The sequence below is a fragment of the Tachyglossus aculeatus genome, chromosome 21, assembly GCF_015852505.1.
Source record: "Tachyglossus aculeatus isolate mTacAcu1 chromosome 21, mTacAcu1.pri, whole genome shotgun sequence".
Lineage (NCBI taxonomy): Eukaryota > Metazoa > Chordata > Mammalia > Monotremata > Tachyglossidae > Tachyglossus > Tachyglossus aculeatus.
In genome coordinates, this window is record NC_052086.1 from 46,476,427 (window position 1) to 46,498,749 (window position 22,323).

Consider the following 22,323-nt stretch of genomic DNA (forward strand, 5'->3'; position numbering starts at 1 on the left):
GGTGGGACGAAGGGCCGCTTATCAATGCTTGGACATCACAGCTTCCGTTGGGCCGCTCAGCCTGGAGGCCCGGAGGACAAAGGGGCAGCTGTTCTCTCCCAGCTCCTTCGCTTTCAGGCCTGGCTAGAATTCTGGCCGGTTTATCCGTGTCTTGGAGCCGGGCGACGAGGCCGGGGCCTGGGTGGTGGGGGCCTGTAGAGGGGGCCCAGCCGCTCCGGGCTCATTCATTCAATCATATTTATTGAGCACTTACTGTGTGCAGAGCACTGTACTAAGTGCTTGGGAAGTACAAGTCCGTAATATATAGAGACGGTCCCTACCCAACAACGGGTTCACAATCTAGAAGGGGGAGACAGACAGCAAAACATGTAGACAGGTTCCTTCCTCCTGGCTTGAAAAACAGGCAGGTGCAAGCGCTTAGTACAGTGCTCTGCACTCGGTAAGCGCTCAATAAATATGATTGAATGAATGAATCGATGGGAAAGGGTTTGGACCCTCCCCGTTTTCCTCCGAGAAACGGATTGGGAAAGCGAGTCCGAATCTGCCCTCCTCCCCGGGCAGGCGGGCCTCTTCCGCATCCCGTTAGCCCACCTTGGAGGGTGACCTTGAGAGGGTCGGGGGCGGGGGGGTCCCCTGCCCGTTCAGGAGATCGGGGTCCGGCCCGGTTCTCGCTGGCCTTCCTGTCACCACCGCACACACTGCGCCGCCTACCCAAATAACAATGATGACATTTGTTAAGCGCTTACTATGTGCGAAACACTGTTCAAAGCGCTGGGGAGGATCCAAGGTGATCACGTTGTACCACGGCGGCTCACTGTCTTAATCCCCATTTTACGGATGAGGGAACTGAGGCTCAGAGAAGTTAAGTGACTTTCCAAGGTCACTCAGCAGACGTGGGGGAGCCGGGATTAGAACCCATGACCTCTGACTCCCAAGCCCGTGCTCTTCCCACTGACCCGCGCTGCTACTCTGCAGTCCACGCTCTGCGGGGGACACCCTACCGCGTACACTGCGGTAATGGCTCTGATTCCTTTCTATTTCTTTTATTTTGTTAATATGTTTTGTTTTGTTCTCGGTCTCCCCCTTCTAGACTGTGAGCCCACTGTTGGGTAGGGACCGTCTCTATATGTTGCCAACTTGTACTTCCCACGTGCTTAGTACAGTGCTCTGCACACAGTAAGCGCTCAAGAAATACGATTGCTTGATTGATTGATTGATTGAGGCATGCCCCCCGCCCCCCCTCGCCCTGAGGGTCCTGCCCCGGCTCTGCCTGCCTCCTGGGCTCAGGGGGAGGTGGGAGAGGGAGTCTGGGGGGGCACTGGAGTTTCTTTCCTTCCTCAGAGGGTCCAGGCCCCGGGGAAGCGTCCCCTTTCCCCCCACTCCCGGCCTGTCCATCTGTCCGTCCGTCCGCTGGTCCGCTGGGGGCCGGGGTTTGGGTGGGAGCATCCCCGGGCGCAGCCCGGCCTGCGGGTTCTCCCGCTCCCCGCTTTTACGAATGCCCTCCCTCTGCCCATCCGCCAAACTAGCTCTCTTCCTCCCTTCAAGGCCCTACTGAGAGCTCACCTCAACCAGGAGGCCTTCCCAGACTGAGCCCCTTCCTTCCTCTCCCCTTCGTCCCCCTCTCCATCCCCCCCATCTTACCTCCTTCCCTTCCCCACAGCACCTGTATATATGTATATATGTTTGTACATATTTATTACTCTATCCATTTTACTTGTACATATCTATTCTATTTATTTTATTTTGTTAGTATGTTTGGTTTTGTTCTCTGTGTCCCCCTTCTAGACTGTGAGCCCACTGTTGGGTAGGGACTGTAGATCTCTATATGTTGCCAACTTGTACTTCCCGAGCGCTTAGTACAGTGCTTTGCACACAGTAAGCGCTCAATAAATATGATTGATTGATTGGTTGGTCCGGGCCTGGGGGAGCGGGATCTGGCCGGGCTGGAAACAGCCACCGCCTCTGGGGCTGGGATTCAGGTTTGCCGGTGCACACCGAGGTCACCAGTCGTGGGGCCGTGAGTCCGGGGCATGGGCGAGGGGGTCCCGAACACCCCGCAAGGCTCAGGAAAGGGGGCCGGGAAATCCCTGCCTAGAGGGTCCCCAGCTGCATCCCTGAGCCAAGCGCTTAGTACAGTGCCCTGCACACAGTAAGTGCTCAATAAATACGATTGAATGAATGAATGAATCCCTGTCCCCAGCTACATTCTCATTCCATCTGCAGTTGAGATCAAACAAAGGCAGTGGCTGATCACCTACTCTGTGTAGAACCCTGTGCTGAGCGCTTGGAATAGCATAAAGGAGTTAGGAGAAATGATCCCTCTCCTCTGGGAGCATACAGTCTGGCCAGGGAGACACAGTTAAATATCTGTGAGAAGAATAGTCACTAGAGAAGCAGTGTGGCTCCGTGGAAACAGCACGGGCTTTGGAGTCAGAGGTCATGGGTTCAAGTCCTGGCTCCACCAACTGTCAGCTGTGTGACTTTGGGCAAGTCACTTAACTTTTCTGTGCCTCAGTTACCTCATCTGTAAAATGTGGATGAAGACTGTGAGCCCCCCGTGGGACAACCTGATCACCTTGTTTCCTCCCCAGCGCTTAGAACAGTGCTTTGCACATAGTAAGCGCTTAATAAATGCCATTATTATTATTACTACTGAAGGTTATGAAAAATTGGGTGTCCGTTGTAAGCACTCAAATACTGTGAGAGGGTATGAATACATGCCTGCAAATGTGAGAAGGGGCTGGGGTGGCTGAGGGGGTGGCGGTGTTGCATTGTGAGGTGCCAGGAGTTCATCTGGGAAGCCATCCTGGCAGAGGAGGAATTTTAAGATTTGATTGTGGTGAGGGGGAAATAGCATGAACCAGAGAGCAGTGTGGCTTAGTGGAAAGAGCTCGGACCTGGGAGCTAGAGGCCCCGGGTTCTAATTCCAGTTCTGCCACTTCCCTGCTGGCTGACAAGTCACTTCCATCCTCTGGGCCTCAGTTTCCTCCCTGTCACATGAAGATTCAATCCCTGTTCTCCCTCTCCATTAGACTGTGTTCTCCCTGATTAACTTGTATCTACCCCAGCACTTAGTATGGGGCTTGGCCCGTAACACGTGCTCAACAAATACTATTATTACTATTATTGTTATTATAGGATGGAGGTGGGAGGGTTGAGAATGCAGCCTAAAGGATTGTCAGGACCCTTGAGGAGCCTGGGCACTGCCCCATCCCTGATTCCCTCCCCCAACCCAGGCTGTGAGCCATGGAGCTTTTCCAATTGCACTACCATTGACCACGTCTCCCTGTTTCCCTGGGCCTTCTCAGCCCAGGAGCCCATATGGGACAGGACTGGCTCTGTGGTTTTGCAGATTCATCCCAGAACTTAGTATGTAATAAGTGTTCTATAAGCACTATTGTTGTTGTTGCTATTATTATTACTGATTAGAATTGATCAGTCCATCTGTGTTATCTATATAGTGCTTACTGTGTATTGAGTGCTATGCTAACTGTGAGGAAGCCAAGCTTGCTGCATCCTGGGGTTTGCCTGGGAGCCACAGAAGTTTTAGAGCAATGAACAGCCCTCTGGCTTCCTCTCTCCTCTCTCCTCCTCCCTCCCCTTCCCTCCTCCCTCCTCACCCAGGCTCCTTTCTGTCATTCCAGCATCTCCAACAAGGAGCTGTCGGAGCTGATCGAACAGTTGCAGCGAAATGCCGACCAGGTGGAAAAGAACATTGTGGACACAGACGCCAAAATGCAGGCGGTGAGCGGAGCACCCCCTCCCCTCCTGCCCCCGCCAGCTGACCCCAGGGGACTCAGGGACTCACCCCCTGCCCGGCCTCCTCCCTCCAGGCTGACCCTGAGTGACTCGGGAATCCCCCCGACTGGTCCCAGCCGACATGCAGTTTGATTCCAAAGTGACTGATCTCCAGCGGGTCATGATAATAATAATAGCTCTGCCCTCGATCTGGTCTGGACACAGCTCTTGGAACTTTCTGTTTGGTATATTCTTGGCTAGTCTAGATTCTTACTGTGACCAGTAGGAGGGTCATTCTTGTCCTGCTGGGAGGTAGCGGGATGGACCGGAGCCATAGTCCCCTGCTGGAATCCCACAGGATGCTGCTAGTATTGGACTTGAGGGCCCCTCAGGCCGGCCTCTCACCTGGCTGGTCCTCTCCTGCTTGGGACGGAAAGAGCATGAGGACCCTTTGGTGTCCAAGACCAGCCTCCCCTCACTGTGGCTTGGACATGAGGCCCGTGGTCACAGGAACTGGGAGAAGGTCTTTAGAGGGAGGGGACCAGGGAGTTCTTCGGGATCATGTTCCTTATGCTTGGAACATGGAATCTTGGTGTCATCCTCAACTCCACTCTCTCGTTCACCCCTCACATCAAATCCGTCACCAGAACTTGCTGGTCTCACCTCTGCAACTTTGCCAAGATCTGCCCTTTCCTCTCCATCCAAAGTGCTACCTTGATGGTTCAATCTCTCATTTTATCCTGACTGGATTACTACATCAGCCTCCTCTCTGATCTCCCATGCTCCTGTCTCTCCCGACTTCAGTCTGTACTTCATGCTGCTGCCCGGATCATCTCTGTGCAGAAAAGGTCCAGTGGCTGCCTGTCAACTTACGCATCAAGCAAAAACTCCTCAGTCTCGGCTTCAAGGCTGTCCATCACCTCACCCCCTTCTACCTCACCTCCCTTCTCTCCTTCTCCAGCCCAGCCCGCACACTCCGCTCCTCTGCCACTAACCTCCTCACTGTAGCTCGTTCTCGCCTGTCCCGCCGTCGACCCCCAGCACAAGTCCTCCCCCGGGCCTGGAATGCCCTCCCTCTGCCCATCCGCCAAGCTAGCTCTCTTCCTCCCTTCAAAGCCCTACTGAGAGCTCACCTCCTCCAGGAGGCCTTTCCAGACTGACTCCCCTTTTCCTCTTCTCCTCCGCATCCCCCCCGCCCTACCTCCTTCCCCTCCCCACAGCACCTATATATATATGTTTGTACAGATTTATTACTCTATTTTACTTGTACATATTTACTATTCTATTTATTTCATTAATGATGTGCATTTAGCTTTAGTTCTATTTATTCTGACGACTTGACACCTGTCCACATGTTTTGTTTTGTTGTCTGTCTCCCACTTCTAGACTGTGAGCCCGTTGTTGGGTAGGGACCGGCTCTGTATGTTGCCAACTTGTACTTCCCAGGTGCTTAGTACAGTGCTCTGCACACAGTAAGCGCTCAATAAATACGATTGAATGAATGAATGAGTGTGCTGGGGATTTCCACTAAAGGCTCTGGGTGACATCACCATGTGGGCTGTGTATCCCAGGGAGGGACAGGGCAGCCCGGTGTGCTTGTAGTGGGTCCGGAGGCTGTCTTGGGCATGGCGTTCATTCATTCATTCAATCATATTGATTGAGCGCTTAGTGTGTGTGGAACACTGAACTAAGTTCTTGAAAGAGTACAATACAACAGTAAACAGACATTCCCTGCCCACAACAAGTTTACAGTCTAGAGGGGGAAACAGATATTAATATAAAGACATAAATTACAGATATGGACGTAAGTACCATGGGGCTGGGAGGGGGAAATGAATAAAGAGAACGCATCAGGGCAGCATAGAAGGGAGTGAGGGAGAAGAAAGGAGGGTTTAGTCAAGGAAGGCCTCTTGAGGAAATGTGCTGTCAGTAAGGTTGGAAGCAGGGAAGAGTCATTGTTGGATAGGAGATGGGAGGGCATTCCAGGCCAGTGGCACAGTGGGGGAAGGTGGGCAGGGGGCGGAGTGAGGTGCTTGGGAAAGCTCCATGAAAGCCACAGCGGCAGCCCTGTCTTCGAGGAGCTCCCACTGGACAAAGCCCCTTCTCTTCCCCCAGGACCTGGCACAGATCAAGGAGGGCTGCCCCCCTCAGTACCGAGATGTCGCCATCCAGAAGGTTTCCGACTCTGAGAAACTCCTCTACGTCCTGGAGGCTGACGCTGCCATTGCAAAGCACATGAGGCACCCTCAGGGGGACATGATCACTGAGGAGTGAGTGCTGACTGACTCCAGTACACCTGCCCTGGGGCTGGGACCCCCAGCCTCCCCTCCCCTCAACTCCCCCAGGCTCCTTGTCTTCCACCAACTTCTTCAGTCCTCTCCCAGTGCCTCCACTGGCTTTCCCTGCCCTTCTTCCAGCTCTGCCCCCAGCAGAGGCTCAGTCCTGGGTTCCACCCCCAGCAGGGTCTTGGTCCTGGGCTCTGCCCTCGGCAGGGGCGCGGTCCAGCGCTTTGCCCCCGGTAGGAATGAATTGATCAATTGATTATCTCCATGTCCAGTATCCGGCAGTTGAAGGGGCGTGTGGCAAACCTGCGGGAGAAGCACAACCAGATCTACACTCTCATTGCGAAGGAAGTGAACCCGCCGGTCAACTGGGCCTCGGTGGTCCACGAGAAGCTGGTATGGCTTCCTTGAGATCCCCCAGAAGGTCGGGAAGTTGGCGAGCTGGGGGTGCGGCTTCCCCCCAAGGGAGATCAGCTCCCTGCAGGATTTAGTGTTCCCTCAGCATTTGCTCCGTGCCAAGCACTACCCTGAGCACTGGAGCGGATACAAGATAATCAGATCAGATGGGGTCCCTGGGCCAGTGGGAGGGAGGGAGGGTGGGAGAGCAGAGAGCAGGGATCTTGTCCCCACTTCAGAGAGGAGGAAACTGATGGCCAGGGAGGGTCAGTGACAGGGCCGAGGCCACCCAGCAGGCAGAGCTGGGCTTAGAACTCAGTTCTTCTGGCTCCCAGCCCTGGTCTCGCTCTCCACTGGACTGCACCTGCCTTAGCAGGGGCTCCCTTCAGTAAGCTCAGTGTTCTGGGTTTAGGAAGAATTCTCTGCCACCTCAGCCACTCCCCTTTGTCCTTGGGCTCCCTCATCCTGCCCTGGTGAGTGGGGAGGGGACCTGAGCAGTCCAGCCCCCCGGGGAATCCCTGGTAATTGATTTTTGCATCCATCTTTCTGCTAGACTATAAGTTCCTTGAGGGCAGAGATTGAGTCTACTGACCCCTTTGAAGTGTGTAATACAGGGCTGTTTACAGTAAGCAATGTGGCCTAGTGGATAGAGCACAGGAGTGGGAGTTAAGAGACCTAGATCGTAATCTGGGCTTCTTCACTTGCCTGCTGTGTGACCCTAGACAAAGTCACTTGATTTCTCTGTCCCTCAGTTTCCTCAACTGTGAAATGGGAATTAAGTACACATTCTTGCTCCCCGTTAGGCAGTGAGCCCCTTGTGGGGTAGGGACTGTGTCCAACCTGATTGTATTTTATCTATTTCAGTACTTTGCACAGTGTTTGGTACGTAGTCAGTGCTTAAAACACACTACAATTACTACTGTTAATATTATTACTAAAATTGTTATAGTAGGAACTCAGTAAATGCAATTGATTGATGGATTGGAATTGTTGTTGGCACTGCTCCGCTCCCAGCCCAGACAGAAACAACGGTCAAGCTGTCCAAGGAACCCAGGCCTAGACCAGGGCGGGGGTGGGGGAACCGGTGGGGGGGGAGCTGGCCCAGGGTTGGGGGGTAGGAGGGGGAAAGAGTGCTGGCATTGTCTACCCTCTTGACTGTAAGCTCACTATGGGCAGGGAATATGTCTGTTATATTGTTATACTGTGCTCTCTGAAGCACTTAGTACAATGCTCTGCACCCAGTAAGTGCTCAATAAATACGATTGACTGATTGATTTCATCCTGCCCATCTGGTCTCCAGGAAAGCCTGAAAGGCCAAACGTTTGGGACGGACCTGCCGCTGGTAGACCAGCAGGTAGAAGAACACAACATCTTCCACAATGAGGTCAAGGCCATCGGGCCCCACGTCAACAAGGATGGGGACAAGGTAGGGGCCTGCAGGGGCTGGTGGGGGATGGGGAGGGTTTGGGAAAGAGAACGCCCCCACCTCCTTGTGCCAACCTCCGTGGTGGCGGTGGCTATGGCTGCTGCTGTCTGTGCTGTTCCCAGGAGCAGAATGCTGACCTACAGGCCAAGTACCAAGCGCTGCTGGTGAGGACCCCCTGCCCCCCCAAACCTCCACCCCTAACCAGCTCTCTTCTTTCCTTCTCCCACCTCCTCTTCCCAAGTTCCCTGAGCTCCCCCCTCCCCTAGACTGTCCCCTGTCCAGCCCAGGCCCAGCTGTGGACACCTGTGTGTGCCCGCTGCTTCATATCCAGCACCCCCCTCCCTCCGGGTGCTGCCACCGGTCTCGTGGATTGGACGTGGAGCCCACATTCATGAGGACGGTGGGGAGGGGACTCCAGAGTCTGGAGCAGCAGTGGTCAGGGGTCCTCCCAGAGCCACACTCTGGATTCTGTGATTTTCACAAAGATCTGATTTGGCCCATAGCATGCAACTGTCATGTCCAGGTCAGCAAAGGGGCATCAGGTGCCCGAGTGGGCACCGGAGGCCCTGGGGAAGAACTGACCTGGGCCTGGGGGAGGTCTGGTGTTTGGGGTAGACCCATTGTCTGGGGGAGATCTGGTGTCCGGGGGCGGGGAGGGGACCTGGTGCCCTCAGGGTGACTCGGTGCCCCGGGGAGACCTGGCACCCCCTGGTTCCTGTTGAGACGAAGCCTCTTGCTGGCATCTATCCCTGCACAGGCTGGGTCTCAGGAGCGGCAGCAGCACCTGAGTTCACTGAAGGATTACATGCAACGTTGTACTAATGAGCTGTACTGGCTGGACCAGCAGGCCAAGGGCCGCATGCAGTATGACTGGAGTGACCGCAACCTTGACTACCCCAGCCGCCGCCGCCAGTACGAGGTACTGCCGAGGGCTCGCAGGATCATGGGGTCACCCTCCCCTATCCTCCACACGGCCATGGGGGCATTTCCAGAATCCCTCCGTCTTGATGGGGCCCCGTGACGGGGCACTGGTATTTACTGGGTGCCACACTGGGCACTCTGTCAGGTTTCTATCCTGTCCGAGCTCCGTTCTGAGTGCTTGGGAGAGGACAGTACAAGAGAGTTGGAAGGCATGATCCCTGTCCACAAGGAGCTTACATTCTGCAGGGGGAGATAGATGTTCAAATAAATTACAGATAGGGGAAATGGCAGAGAGTAAAGATATAGGCATAAGCGCTGTGGGGCTTGGGGTAGAGTGAGCATCAAAGTGCTTAGGGGTACAGACCCAATTGCCTAGGTGAAGCAGAAAGGAGTGTTTAAGAGGATGGGGAGATGAGAGGTTAATTGGGGAAGGCTTCCTGGAGGAGATATGATTTTCTTAGGGCTTTGAAGATGGGGAAAGTGCTGTACTGACGGATATGAATGGGGACAGAGTTTCAGGCAGAAGGGAGGGAGTGAGCAAGAGGTTGACGGTGAGATTGAGGTACAGTGAGCAGGATGGTATAGAGGAGTGAAGTGTGTGAACTAGGTTACAGTGGACACAGTGGCCTAATGGAAAGGGTTTAGGAGTCAGAGGACCTGGGTTCTAATCCTGGCTCTACCGACTGCTTGGTGGAGTGACCTTGGGTAAATTTTCTGTGCTTCAGTTTTCTTATCTGTAAAATGCAGATTTAATACCTTTTTATGGTATTAAGCACTTACTATGTGTCAGGCACTGTTCTAAGCCCTGGGTAGACACAAGTTAATCATGTTTGACACAGTCCATCCCACATGGGACTCAGTCTAAGTAGGAGAGAGGAGAGGTATTGAATTCCCATTTTAGGGATGAGGGAACTGAGGCACAGAGAAGTTAAGTGATTTGCCCAAGGTCACACAATTGGTGAGGCAGGAATTAGACCTCAGGTCCTCTGAATCCCAGGCCTGGGCTCTTTCCTGTTTTCCCTTCTAGACTATAAGATAGTTGTGAGTAGGGAACTTGTCTGGCAACTCTGTAGTACTCTCCCAAGTACAATGCTCTGCATGGAGTAAGTGCTCAATAAATTCTACTGATTGTTTGATAGATAGCCTGGGAGCTCCATGTGGATCAGGTACCGTATTCAAAATGATTGACCTGTATCTACCTCAGCACTTGAAACAGTGCTTGACACAGGGTAAGTGCTTAAAAAATACCATAAGTAAAAAAAAAAAGAATAGAATTAGAAATTGGTAGGATATCAGCCTTAGAAAAATGGTAAGGAGTTTTTGTTGATGCAGAAATAAATGAATGACCACACATTCATCAGTTCACTTTGAGCTCCATGTGAGACAGGGATCCTGTCCGACCTACTCTTCTTGTATCTTTCTCAGCACTTAGTACAGTACTTGCCATCTGTAAAGTTCCTAAATACGATTAAAATAAATTGGAAGTTTTAGAGAAGTGGTGAGATATGCGTGGAATGTTTTTTTAGAGAAATTATCTGGGCAGCAGAGTGAAGTGTGGGCTGGACTGGGGAGAATCAGGAGTCAGCGAGGTCAGCGAGAAGACCAAGGCAATATTCGAGATGGAATATGACAAGTTCTTGGACCAGCGTGGTGACAATTGGGATGGTGAGGAAGGGGTGGGGTTCTGGGAAATATCATGTAGGAAAAATAGACAGGATTTGGTGACAGGCTCAATATGTGGGTTGAATGAGGGAGATGAGTTGAAGATAAGGCCAAGGTTGCAGGTTTGAGAGATGGGGAAGATGGTGATGTTGTCTATAAAGATGGGAGAGTCCTTCAGGGGAGAGGTCTTATGAGGGAAGATGAGGAGCTCTGTTTTAGACGTGTTGAACTTTGAGCTCCTAAAGGAACATCAGGTAGAGCTGCCTTGGAGGCAGGAAAAAATATGAGGCTGCAGAGAAAGAGAGGGGTCGGGGCTGGAGAGGTTCAAGGGGATGGGGATATTGTCTCTCTGTCTTGTGTCTTCCCTGAGTCTCTTTCATGCCTCTCTTAGAATTTCATCAACCGGAACCTAGAGTCCAAAGAAGAGAGAATCAACCAGCTGCACAGTGAAGGGGACCAGCTGCTGAGTACCGAGCACCCAGGGCGCAACTCCATTGAGGTGGGTCTCCTATCCCTGGCCCCACACCCTTCCTCTCAGCCCTCATCCAAAATCTGGCCACCCCCTGCCTCCCCCAAAACTAGTGTCTCAGACCCCACCTTGTGTTTGTCCCCTCTACTCGCCAGTGACATTACCTGAGCACCTGCCTACTGCATGCAGAGCACTTGGGAGAGAACAATAGAGTTAATAGACATGATCCCTACCCTCATGCAGCTGATAGTCTACCTGGGGAGGCAGGCAGAGACAGATTGCTATCAATCGAGCACCCACTCTGTGCAGAGCACTTTACTGAGTGCTTGGGCGAGAACAACAGAGTTAATATAGGCATGATACCTACCACTGAGAAGCTTACAGTCTAGCTGGGGAGGTAGGTGGACACAGATTGCAATCGATCCGTAGTATTTATTGAACATCTACTCTGTGCAGAGTATTGTGCTGAGTGCTAGGGAGAGAACAATAATCAATCAGTGGTATTTATTGAACATTTACTGTGCTGAGCATTGTACTAAGCACTTGGGAGAGTACAATAGAGTTGGTGTAGACACATTCCCTGCCCATAGGAAACTTATAGTCTAGAAGGGGAGACAGACATGATAATAAATTACATATGTGTACTCAATCACATTTATTGAGCGCTTACTGTGTACTAAGCTCTTGGAAAGTACAGTTCAGTGATAGTGACAACCCCTACCCAACAACGGGCTCACAGTCTAGAAGAGGATAACGATGGTCTTTGTTAAGCATTTACTATGTGCCAAGCACTGGGGTAGACTCAAGGTAATCAGGTTGTCCCACGTGGGGCTCACAGTCTTAGTCCCCATTTTACAGATCAGGTAACTGAGGTACAGAGAAGTTGGGACTTGACCAAAGTCACCCAGCTGACAAGCAGTGGAGCCGGGATTTGAACCCATGACCTCTGACTCCCAAGCCCGGGCTCTTTCCACTGAGCCACGCTGCTTCTCTAAGACAAGACAAGATCACAGGGCTTAGAACAATGCCTGACACATAGTAAGAGCTTAACAAATATGACGATTATTATTATTGTTACTGCTAAGCATTTAGATCATGAGGAAATTTACTTTCACCCAGGGTGTCCATTCTGATATGTGTACAGAAGTGCTGTGAGACTGAGGGTGAGGTGAATATCAAGTGTTTAAAGGGTACAGATCCAAGTGTGTAGGTGACACAGAAGGGAGAAGGAGTTGGGGAAAAGAGGGCTTAGTCGGGGAGGAGATGGGATTTTAATAAGGCTTTGCAGGTGGGAGGGTGGTGGACTGTCAGATGTGAAAGGGGAGGGAGTTCCAGGCCCGAGGAAGGACGTGGACAAGGGGTCGGTGGTGAGATAGCCCAGATCGAGGTTCAGTGAGCAGGTTGGTGTTGGAGGAGTGAAGCATGTATGCTGGTTTGTAGTAGGAAATCAGGGAGGTGAGAGAGGAGGGGGTGAGCTGATTGAGTGCTTTAAAGCTTTTGGCAAGGAGTTTCTGTTTGATGTGGAGGTGGATGAGCAACCATTGGAGATTCTTGAGGAGTGGAGAGACGTGGACTAAACGTTTTTCTGGAAAAATGATCCAGGCAGCCAAATGAAGTTACGATTGAAATAGAGACAGGAGACAGGGAGGTCAGCGAGGAGGCTGATGAAGTAGTCAAGGCAGGATATAAGTGCTTGGATCAGTATAGTAGCAGCTTGGATGAGAGAAGCGGGCAGGTTTTAGCAATATTGTTAAGGTAGAATTGACAAGATTTGATTGACTGTGTGTTGAATGAGAGAGATGTCAAGGATAATGCCAAGATTATGGGCTTGTGAGACAGGGAGGATGGTGGTGCCGCTTACTGTGATGGGAAAGTCAGAGGGAGGATAGTCAGAGGAGGGAGTTTGGGTGGGAAGAGAGGAGTTCTGTTGAGTTAATATAGAGCTAATAATAGAATAAATATAGACACGATCCCTGCCCTCACAGAGCTTACCTTACAGCCTAGCAGGGAACTGTCCAACCCCGCTTCAGTTCAGTTTGGGGTGGGGCCTCTGCATCGGCTGGTTCTGTGGTGGCTCCCCCGAGCTCCCCATCTCCCTGAGGTGAAGCCCTGAGTTGGGGCTCCGGAACAGACCATTCCCTTTCCCCTCTCCCCAAATTCCCCCAGCCCCCCCATCCTCCAACCTGCTCCAAATGAGGAGTCCAGGGGGTGCCAGATTTCCGTGTGTGGGGTTCCATTGTCTCTGGTGCCACGATGCAGGCTCACATGGAAGCTGTCCATGCTGACTGGAAGGAATACCTCAACCTGCTCATCTGTGAGGAGAGCCATCTGAAGTACATGGAGGACTACCACCAGGTCCGGCTTGAGTCTCAGGGGCTGGAGGGGGGTGAGGGAGGATGACCACTGGCTGGGGGAAGGGGAAAGGAATTGGGGATAGGGAGGGGACACCTGAGCTAGGGTTGCTGGTGGGGGGGAGGAGCCCCCAGAGGGGCAGCTAGGAACCCTGGGGGAAGAGGTGGGGCAAGGAGAGATTGATCAGAGAAACCAGTCACCAGTAAGAGGAAGACAAGAGTGGAAAAACGGTCGGTGAATGGACGAGTGCATATCAGGAGAGGATAGAAATTGACTCATGCGGAGGGGCGGGCAATGGGCAGTTCAGCCCTGGGATGGGAAAATGTGGGCTGGGAGGAGAAATCAGGGAGGCCTCCTTTGGTGGGAGGTTCAGGAGGCTCCAAACCTGGGAAGAGTGTGGCGCAGTGGATAGAGCATGGCCCTGAGAATTAGAAAGACCTGGGTTCTAATCCTGGCTCCGCCACTTGTCTGTTTTGTGACCTTGGGCAAATCACTTCACTTCTTTGGGCCTCAGCTACCTTCCCTATAAAATGGGGGTTAAGACTGAGCCCCATGTGGGACAAGGACCGTGTCCAATCTGATTACTTTGTATCTACCCCAGCGCCTAGAACAGTGCCTATCATACAGTAAGTGCTCAACAAATACCATTAAAAAAACAGAGCACAGGGCTTTAGTCATGTGTAGGGAATTCTGGGTGGGAATTGAGCCAGGCCGGTAGGTGACTCTGAGCCTGTTTCCCGGGGAGGTGGGGGTGGAGGGGAGCATTTGAGTTCAGGATCACAATATTCCAAGCAGTTGAGTGGGGAGGGGACACCCGGGGGGCCATTCTGAGCTCCTCTGAGGTGTCACCCTAGGGCCTCCTGCCCAGCCGCTAGACCAGGTGACCTCTCTGTCACCCTGCAGTTCCACAGAGATGTGAAGGACGCCCAGGAGCTCCTGAGGAAGGTGGATGCGGACCTGGACCAGAAGTACAGCCCCGACTTCAAGGACAGCTTCCAGATTGAGTCGCTGCTGCGGGACCTTGATGTGAGTGTCCTGCCCATACTAATGATGGCCAATAGTGGTGGGATTGGCATTTACTGAGTGCCTATGGCATCCAGTGCTGTACTGAGCGACCACGGGACAAAGTATGCTGTATTGAGCACCCCTGGGGCTCAGAATGCTGAATGGGCACCAGAGTGCCCTGCATTCTGTACTGAGCACCCATGGGGCACTGTATTGAGCACCCATGGGGACCAGCTCACTGTTCTGAGCATCCATGGGGCCCAGTGCACTGCTGGGAAGCAGCATGACCTAGTAGAAAGAGCTCAGGCCTGGGAGTCGGAGGACCTGAGTTCTAATTCCAGCTCTGCCACTTGCCTGCGGACCTTGGGCAATTTCTTCATCTATAAAATGGAAATTCAATCTTATTCCATCCTCCTTAAACTGTGAGCCCCATGTGGGACAGGGACTGTGTCCAACGTGATTAGCACTGTGCTTGACATATAGTAAGTGCTTAATAAATACTATTGTTGTTGTTATTATTGTTATTCCTGAGTGCCCATGGGGCCCAGCATGCTGTACTGTGAGTGCCTATGGGGCCCAGCGTGCTCGACTGAGATAGCAGCGTGGGTCCCATACATTGCCCATCACAAATTCATGATCCAACAGCCGAGCTGAGGCCCAGGGATGCACCCTGCCCACCCTGAGGCCCCCAGCAGCTCCGTCTCGGGTCAGGGCCCTTTGGAACCCATGTCCGGCCCCCTTCTCCATCCCGAGTGGGCTGGCCTTGGTGCCGGGCCCTGGCTCCAGGCCCCCCGGGGGTCAGCTGCAGTCTTCCTTGCCAGGACCAGGAGAAGGCCCTGGACAAGTACGAGGACGTGGTAAGGGCCCTGGAGAAGCGTGGACAGCAGGTGGCACCTCTCAAGTTCCGGCGGGAGACCCCGCTGAAGCCCATCCCTGTGGAGGCTCTCTGCGACTTTGAGGGCGAGCAGGTGAGCTGGGGCGAGCTTTGGGGAGCCTCAGGGGGCTGCGGGAGGTCTTGGGGGCCTCGGCAGGGTGAGGGAGGTCTCGGGGAGACTGCCTAGCAACCCAAGAGAGCCTAGCACTACCCCCATGCTGGGTTGCCAGGAGCCCACCTGTGTCCTGTGACCCCATGGTGACCTCCCTGCATCCAGTCAGCCTTTCCCCTCCTCAGAGTGGACACTGCCCACGGTGCCCGTGTTTCTTGGTGTCTCCATCTCCAGCACCAGCCTCCCTCTGCTGCAGCTCAGACTCTGAGCCTGTGTTCCCTGGGGATCGGTGGGGAGGGGAGGGTGGCATGGGGGTGGGAGCGTGGGTGACACAGGGCTCTGGAGTGAGGCAGGGTCAGGGGTCTCCTGGGGACACCCTCTAGGTGAGAGCATGTGGGATGGACTTCCACCCATTGCATATGTGATGTCACTACACTCTGGTGTCCCTCGTGGTGTCATGTGACCCCTGGATTCAGGGCCAGAGGGTCCCTGGGTGACTGCCCCTGCAGTCTGCTCATTCTCCCTTGACTGCTGACCCCCCCGGCAGCTGTCCCCAACCACCGTCTCCCCCGCTCCCCAGGGCTTGGTGTCACGGGGAGCCCGCTACACGCTCCAGAAGAACAACGGGGAGACCTGGGAAGTGACCAACGGTGCCGGAAACAAGCTCACTGCCCCCGCGGTCTGCTTCATGATCCCCCCCACTGACCCAGAGGCCTTGGCCCTGACTGAAAGGTATGTCCCCACCCTGGCCCTGACTGATGGTCACATCCTGGTCCCTGACCCTAGCCCTGACTAATGGGCATGTCCTGTGCCCTGGCCCTGGCCCTGACAGACAGGTAAGTCCTGGGCCCTGGCCCTGGCTGATGGGCACTTCCTGTGCCGTGCCCCTGGCCCCGATTGACAGGTCCACCCTGTAAGCAGTACCTAGGCAGGGCAGGGGGAGAAGAGTCACAGAGGGCTCAGGTTTGGGTCCTTGGAGCTGAGTCAGGGTCCACTCTTGGGATGTGACTGTTGACTGTCTGACTCCCAGCCCTGCCACCTTCCTTTCCCCGATCTCCATTCCGCCTCCAGGCTAAGCCCAGTGTTTCCTGGGGTGCGTGGGCACCTGGCCAATGGAGCCGTCTAGGGATGTGGGGAGGGGCTTTGTGCTCTAGGCTGCCCTCACCCCAGCTGTGACCCTAAACCTCCCTGCCTGCAGTCTGAGCAGTCAGTACCGGAGTGTGAAGCAGAAGGCAGCAGGGAGCCGGAAGGCCCTGCAACAGCGGTATGAGGCCCTGAAGACAGAGAACCTTGGAGGTGGGTGCTGCGGCTTCCCCCGCCCCGGCCCTGCCCCTTGCCTGCCTGAACCTCCCCTCTGTGGGGCCCAAGGGAACTGTGGTCAGCTTGCTTAATTACGCTCTTTAGGGAGGGGACGGCTCTTTTGTGCCCCATGCTCCTATACACCACGAAGGAAGTCTGAAGTTAAAAACGCCAGCACAGAGCTCAGACTCCGCCGTGCAGTCTCCGCCGCCTCTGTTGTCCCTGCTGACCTCCGCTGCCCGCTGGCCTTTGCTGTCTCTGCTGTCCTCCATTGCCTCCGCTGCCTCTGTTGGCCTCAGCTGCTCCCTGTGCCTCCTCTGCTCCCCAGTGGGCAGAAAGGCACAGAGGGCACTGTCAGGCCGGCCCTGCTGTTAGCCTTCCTGAGGGTGGGCCTGGGGCAGCGGTCACCTCTGCCCCATCATTGAGACCTCCGTGGCCACCTCTAATCTCCTGCTGCCCCATGGCCAGCTGCTCCGGACCTGCAGGGCCGCCAGCTGCTGGCCAGTTTGGACAAGGTGAACAGCGACCTTGACCGGCAGGAGAAGGCCATCACCGCCCACCTGCGACCGCCGCTGGAGCAGAGCCGGGCTGTACAGGACAGTGCAGAGAGGGCCCAGGACCTCAAGGTGACCAGGTCGGGGGGGAAATCGGAGGCCCGATTGGCCCCTGATTTTACCACACTGTGTGCCCGGGCTTCTGACTTCTGTCTGAAGGAGCCCGGGGCGTCTGCCTGAGCTCTGGGCAGGATGGCCCTCAGCCTCATCTCTGGCCAGTCTGACCCTGGCTGGGACGCCACGGCTCAGGAACACTCCAGGTCCCGGTATGTCCTCCGAGGTCCTGTGTGACATCATCCCACTACCCTATGGTCACTGGCCACTCTAGCCGCATGGCGTAGTGACTAGAGCACAGGCCTGGAACTTAGAAGGTCATGGGTTCTAATTCCAGCTCTTCCACTTGTCTACTGTGTGACCTTAGGCTAGTCCCTTCACGCCTCTGAGCCTTAGTTACCTCATCTATAAAATGAGGATTGAGATTGTGAGCCTCACATGAGACAGGGACTGTGTAACCCAATTTGCTTGTATCCACCCAGCACTTAGTACAGTGCCTGGCACATAATACTCGCTTAACGAATACCAATATTATGAGGAGCAGCATGGCGTAGTGGATAGACTATAGGCTTGGGAGTCAGGAGGAGCTGGGTTCTAATCCCAGCTCTGCTACTTGCCTGCTGTGTAACCTTGTGTAACCTTGACTTGCCCAAGGCTGTGAGCCTCATGTGGGTCAGGGACTGTGTCCAACCCAATTTGCTTGTATCCACCTCATCACTTAGCACAGCACCTGGCACACAGTAAGTGCTTAACAAATTATGATTATTATTATTAGCTCTAGACAGGGATAGGAAAACTGCCCTTTCCTACCCTGCTCTATCCAGAATCTGTCCAGGCTTTGCTCCCACCAGGACCACCAAATCCCTGTCTAGCAATGGATTTGTTCAGGCAGATCTTGTCTGCTGATTCAGTGTTCTCTCCCACATGCTCAATGCAACGCTCTGCATGAATTAAACGCTCAATCAATACTGGTAATTGATCTTTTCCCACCTGCACCCACACTTGGGCCAAGATACCCTTAATGTCAATCAATCGCATTGCAGGCCAAGCACTAAACTGAGCATGGGGGAGCGTTATGGAGAAAGGGACACATTCCAGCCCTTGGTCCTCAGGGACCTGAAGGTGTGCTGTGGGATGAGCACTGTACTGAGCGTGGGGGAGTGTAATTGAGGGACACGGTCCCAAGCATCTTGGAGCTCCCGGTGTCGTGAGGAGAGAAGTGCTAAAGTGAACTTTGGACAGGAGGAAGAAGAGTGTGGAGAGGCGGGTGCACTGATGTGCCGGTGGGCATCCATGCTTCCAGACAGAGCCAGGCGGAGCGGGGGGAGGCACGCGGAGGGGCCGGGGTGGGGTCGTCCACCCGATCTGGGCCCTGAGTGGGGATTGGGTCCTTTCAGGCCGCAACTGACCGGCTCCACCACCTCGAACCTGAGAAGACCCGCAGTGTGGCAGAGAGCGAGGCCTTTGTCCAGGCGGTGCCCGACAGCGGCTGTGCCGCCCTGCTGCGCAGCCGGGCGGAGGACACCAGCCGCAAGTACGATCGCCTAGTGCAGCTCCTCACCTCCGCTCAGGAGAAGTAAGTACGGGGCCGGAGAAAGTGGTGACGGGAGATGTGGACGGCGGGGCGTGTGGGGGGATGGGGAGGACCGTTGTTGGGGAGGGGTCCCAGACACTGTCCGCACCCTCAGGGTGGACGGAGCCAATCGGCTTGAGCGCAGCTTGCAGCAGGGGAGAGAGGCCCTGGCCCGGGTGGAGAACAAGCTAGCACTGGAGGACACAATGCCCGCAGATGGGTTGGCACTGGATGACAAGAAGCAGGAGCTGGTGGTGAGTGGCTGCCCCTGCCCCCTGCTCACTGCCCCAAGCCATGTCTGAACAGCACCCTGGCTGGCCGGATTATCTTTGTCCAGAAACGCTCGGGGCATATTACTCCCCTCCTCAGTAATCTCCAGTGGCTACCAATCAATCTGCGCATCAGGCAGAAACTCCTCACCCTGGGCTTCAAGGCTGTCCATCACCTCGCCCCCTCCTACCTCACCTCCCTTCTGTCCTTCTCCAGCCCAGTCCGCACCCTCCGCTCCTCTGCCACTAATCTCCTCACCGTACCTCGTTCTCGCCTGTCCCGCCATCGACCCCCGGCCCACGTCCTGCCCCGGGCCTGGAATGCCCCCAATCCCTCTGCCCATCCGCCAAGCTAGCTCTCTTCCTCCCTTCAAGGCCCTACTGAGAGCTCACCTCCTCCAGGAGGCCTTCCCAGACTTAGCCCCTTCCTTCCTCTCCCCCTCGTGCCCCTCTCCATCCCCCCCATCTTACCTCCTTCCCTTCCCCACAGCACCTGTATATATGTATATATGTTTGTACATATTTATTACTCTATTTATTTTACTTGTACATATCTATTCTATTTATATTATTTTGTTAGTATGTTTGGTTTTGTTCTCTGTCTCCCCCTTTTAGACTGTGAGCCCATTGTTGGGTAGGGACTGTCTCTATATGTTGCCAATTTCTACTTCCCAAGCGCTTAGTACAGTGCTGTGCACACAGTAAGCGCTCAATAAATACGATTGATGATGATGATGATGGTCCCCAAGCCAGTCTCCCCCAGCCACCAACCTTCCCTTGTAGGAACTGAGTTCTCTCACCCTGACACAGAGGCAACCAGCTGGGTAGGAGTGTCCTCTTACCTGGGCCCCTGGCTCATATTTTGATTTTCTCGTATGCACATATGTGCACATTTTGGTCTTTTAGTCCACACACGTGCACATTTTGGTCATTCCCTGGTCAGTCCACACACACCCGTTCTATTATTCTCCTGGCACGTGCATGTGCATGCGCGTGCGCACACACACACACACACACACACATGCATTCAATCGTATTTATTGAGCGCTTACTGTGTGCAGAGCACTGTACTAAGCGCTTGGGAAGTACAAGTCAGCAACATATAGAGATGGCCGCTACCCAATAACGGGCTCGCAGTCTAGAAGGGGGAGACAGACAACACAATAAGATGATCTCAGGGCAACATTGCTTTAGCAAGGATTCTGGAGTTTTTTGTTGTTTTTTAATGGTGTCTGATAAGCGCTAAGTGCCGGACACTGTACTAAGCGCTGGGACAGACACAAGCTAATCAAGTTGGACTCAGTCCATGTCCCAAATGGGGCTCATGGTCTTAATCCCCATTTTACAGCTAAGGTGACTGAGGCCCATAGAAGTGAAGTGACTTGCCCAGGGTCACACAACAGACATGTGGAGGATCCAGGATTAGAACCCATGTCCTTTTGACTCCCAGGACCATATTCTTTTCCAGTAGGCACAGCTACTGCAAAGAGAGGGCCTGATGGGCGTGCGCGCGCGCGCACACACACACACACACACACACACACACACACACACACACCCCTCCCCCCCCCCACCCCCCCGCACCCCGTTCTGGTATTCTGGCATTTGCACTCCTGCAGCCATTCTGGTACTCTCATGACACAAACATGTGCCCATTCTGGAATTCTCCTGGCAGGCACACACACACACATTCCAGTTGTGGTGTTCTATACATGCATATACATCCCACCCCACCCCCCACCCCCTTTCCCCTTCTTCCCCCTTCTGGTATTCTCCAGGCACACATGCCCTCTCATGTTCTGGTTTCTTGGTCCACGCACGGGGACCCATCCCAGTGTTGCTCATACAGAAATGTACTGACTCATTCCCCTTCCTGATACCATAGTGCTCCTTTCCACCATCTCTGGGTCTCCTTTCCTCTCCTTCTGCCTGTTGTCCACCTGCTGCCCGGCCTGCCCGCCCTCTGTCCTCACCCACTGACGGGGGACCAGCCCTGGCCACTGCTGCGCTCTCCCTAAGGGCCCCTGGCCACCGGCCATGAGAGGTGACCATCCGTCCACCTGTCCTCCGGCAGGCCATGGGCTCAGAGCTGCAGGCCACGCAGCCCCTCCTCAAGGAGGCAGAGCAGAACCTGCAGCAGGCCAAGAGGAGCTGCGGCACCCTGGCCAGTGGGTTCCAGGAGCACTGCCCGGACATCGAGCGGCAGGAAGCCGAGGTCAGCAGGCTGGGGCAGCGGTTCGACACCCTCTCCAAGCAGATCGCTAGCAGGTGAGTCTGCTGCTACTGCTGCAGTCGGATTGAGGCGACCTGAGGTTGGGGGGGGAGGGCTTCTCCGCCTCATCTCCCCCCACCCCCATGCTGTGCCCATGGTCCTCCCTCTCCCCCCTCTGTGGAGCTCCAAGCTCTCCCCCCTTTGCTGGGCCCCAAGCTCTCCCACCCCTCCCCACTGTACCCTGAGCTCCCCCACTTTGTTGTACCCCTGTCTCCCCATCCCTGCTGTATCCTGGTCTCCCCAACTCTGCAGGGCCCCAAGTTCTCCCTTTTTGCTGGGCCCCAAGCTTCCCTACTCCACTCGGCTGCACCCAAGGCTCCCTGACCCTGCAGGGTTCCAAGCTCTCCCTCTCTCCTCTCCTGCAAGGCTTCTTCTCCCCACTCACTGTGTTCTGGGCTTGCCCACCTCCCTCGCTGTGCCCTGAGCTCTTCTACCCCACAGGGTTCAAAGCTCTCCTTTTCTCCTCTTCTAAAGGGCTTCAAGTTTCCTTCCCCCCCTCACCCCACCCTGCAGGACCCCAGGTTCTTTCCCTTCACTGTGGCCCAGACCACCCCCACCTATGAAGCTAATAATAGTAATAGTATTTGTTAAGCACATACTATATGACTATATGTCAAGCACTGTTCTAAGCGCTGGGGTAGATACAAGCTAATTAGGTTGGACACAATCCCTGTCCCACATGGGACTCACGGCCTTAATCCCCATTTGACAGATGAGGTGACTAAGAGAAGTGACTCGTCCAAGGTCACCCAGTAGACAAGTGGCAGAGATTAGAACCCGGGTCCTTCTGACACATAGGCCCATGCTGCTTCCCTAGCTCTCCCCCATTGCTGTGCCCTGGTCTACCTGCAAGCACATAGTAGGTGCTCAGTAAATATGATTGATAAATTGATAAATTGATAATTGATAAATTGATAAATCTCCCCCTCGTCCCCCTCCATCCCCCCATCTTACCTCCTTCCCTTCCCCACAGCACCTGTATATATGTATATATGTTTGTACATATTTATTACTCTATGTATTTATTTATTTATTTTACTTGTACATATCTATTCTATTTTATTT

General features: G+C 54.1%; 1 protein-coding gene across 1 annotated transcript in view; it reads left to right on the forward strand.

Annotated features, from left to right (window-relative positions):
* The window catches only part of PPL (periplakin), a 46,025-nt gene that overhangs the window by 12,428 nt on the left and 11,274 nt on the right, over positions 1-22,323 (forward strand). The window contains exons 2-17 of the mRNA XM_038762269.1: positions 3,645-3,744; positions 5,854-6,008; positions 6,296-6,416; positions 7,717-7,842; positions 7,965-8,006; positions 8,600-8,761; positions 10,817-10,924; positions 13,154-13,249; positions 14,150-14,272; positions 15,073-15,219; positions 15,818-15,969; positions 16,436-16,533; positions 17,005-17,162; positions 18,542-18,720; positions 18,833-18,971; positions 21,061-21,254. Coding sequence (XP_038618197.1) covers positions 3,645-3,744; positions 5,854-6,008; positions 6,296-6,416; positions 7,717-7,842; positions 7,965-8,006; positions 8,600-8,761; positions 10,817-10,924; positions 13,154-13,249; positions 14,150-14,272; positions 15,073-15,219; positions 15,818-15,969; positions 16,436-16,533; positions 17,005-17,162; positions 18,542-18,720; positions 18,833-18,971; positions 21,061-21,254 — 2,100 coding nt within the window. The remainder of the gene's footprint in view (positions 1-3,644; positions 3,745-5,853; positions 6,009-6,295; positions 6,417-7,716; positions 7,843-7,964; positions 8,007-8,599; positions 8,762-10,816; positions 10,925-13,153; positions 13,250-14,149; positions 14,273-15,072; positions 15,220-15,817; positions 15,970-16,435; positions 16,534-17,004; positions 17,163-18,541; positions 18,721-18,832; positions 18,972-21,060; positions 21,255-22,323) is intronic.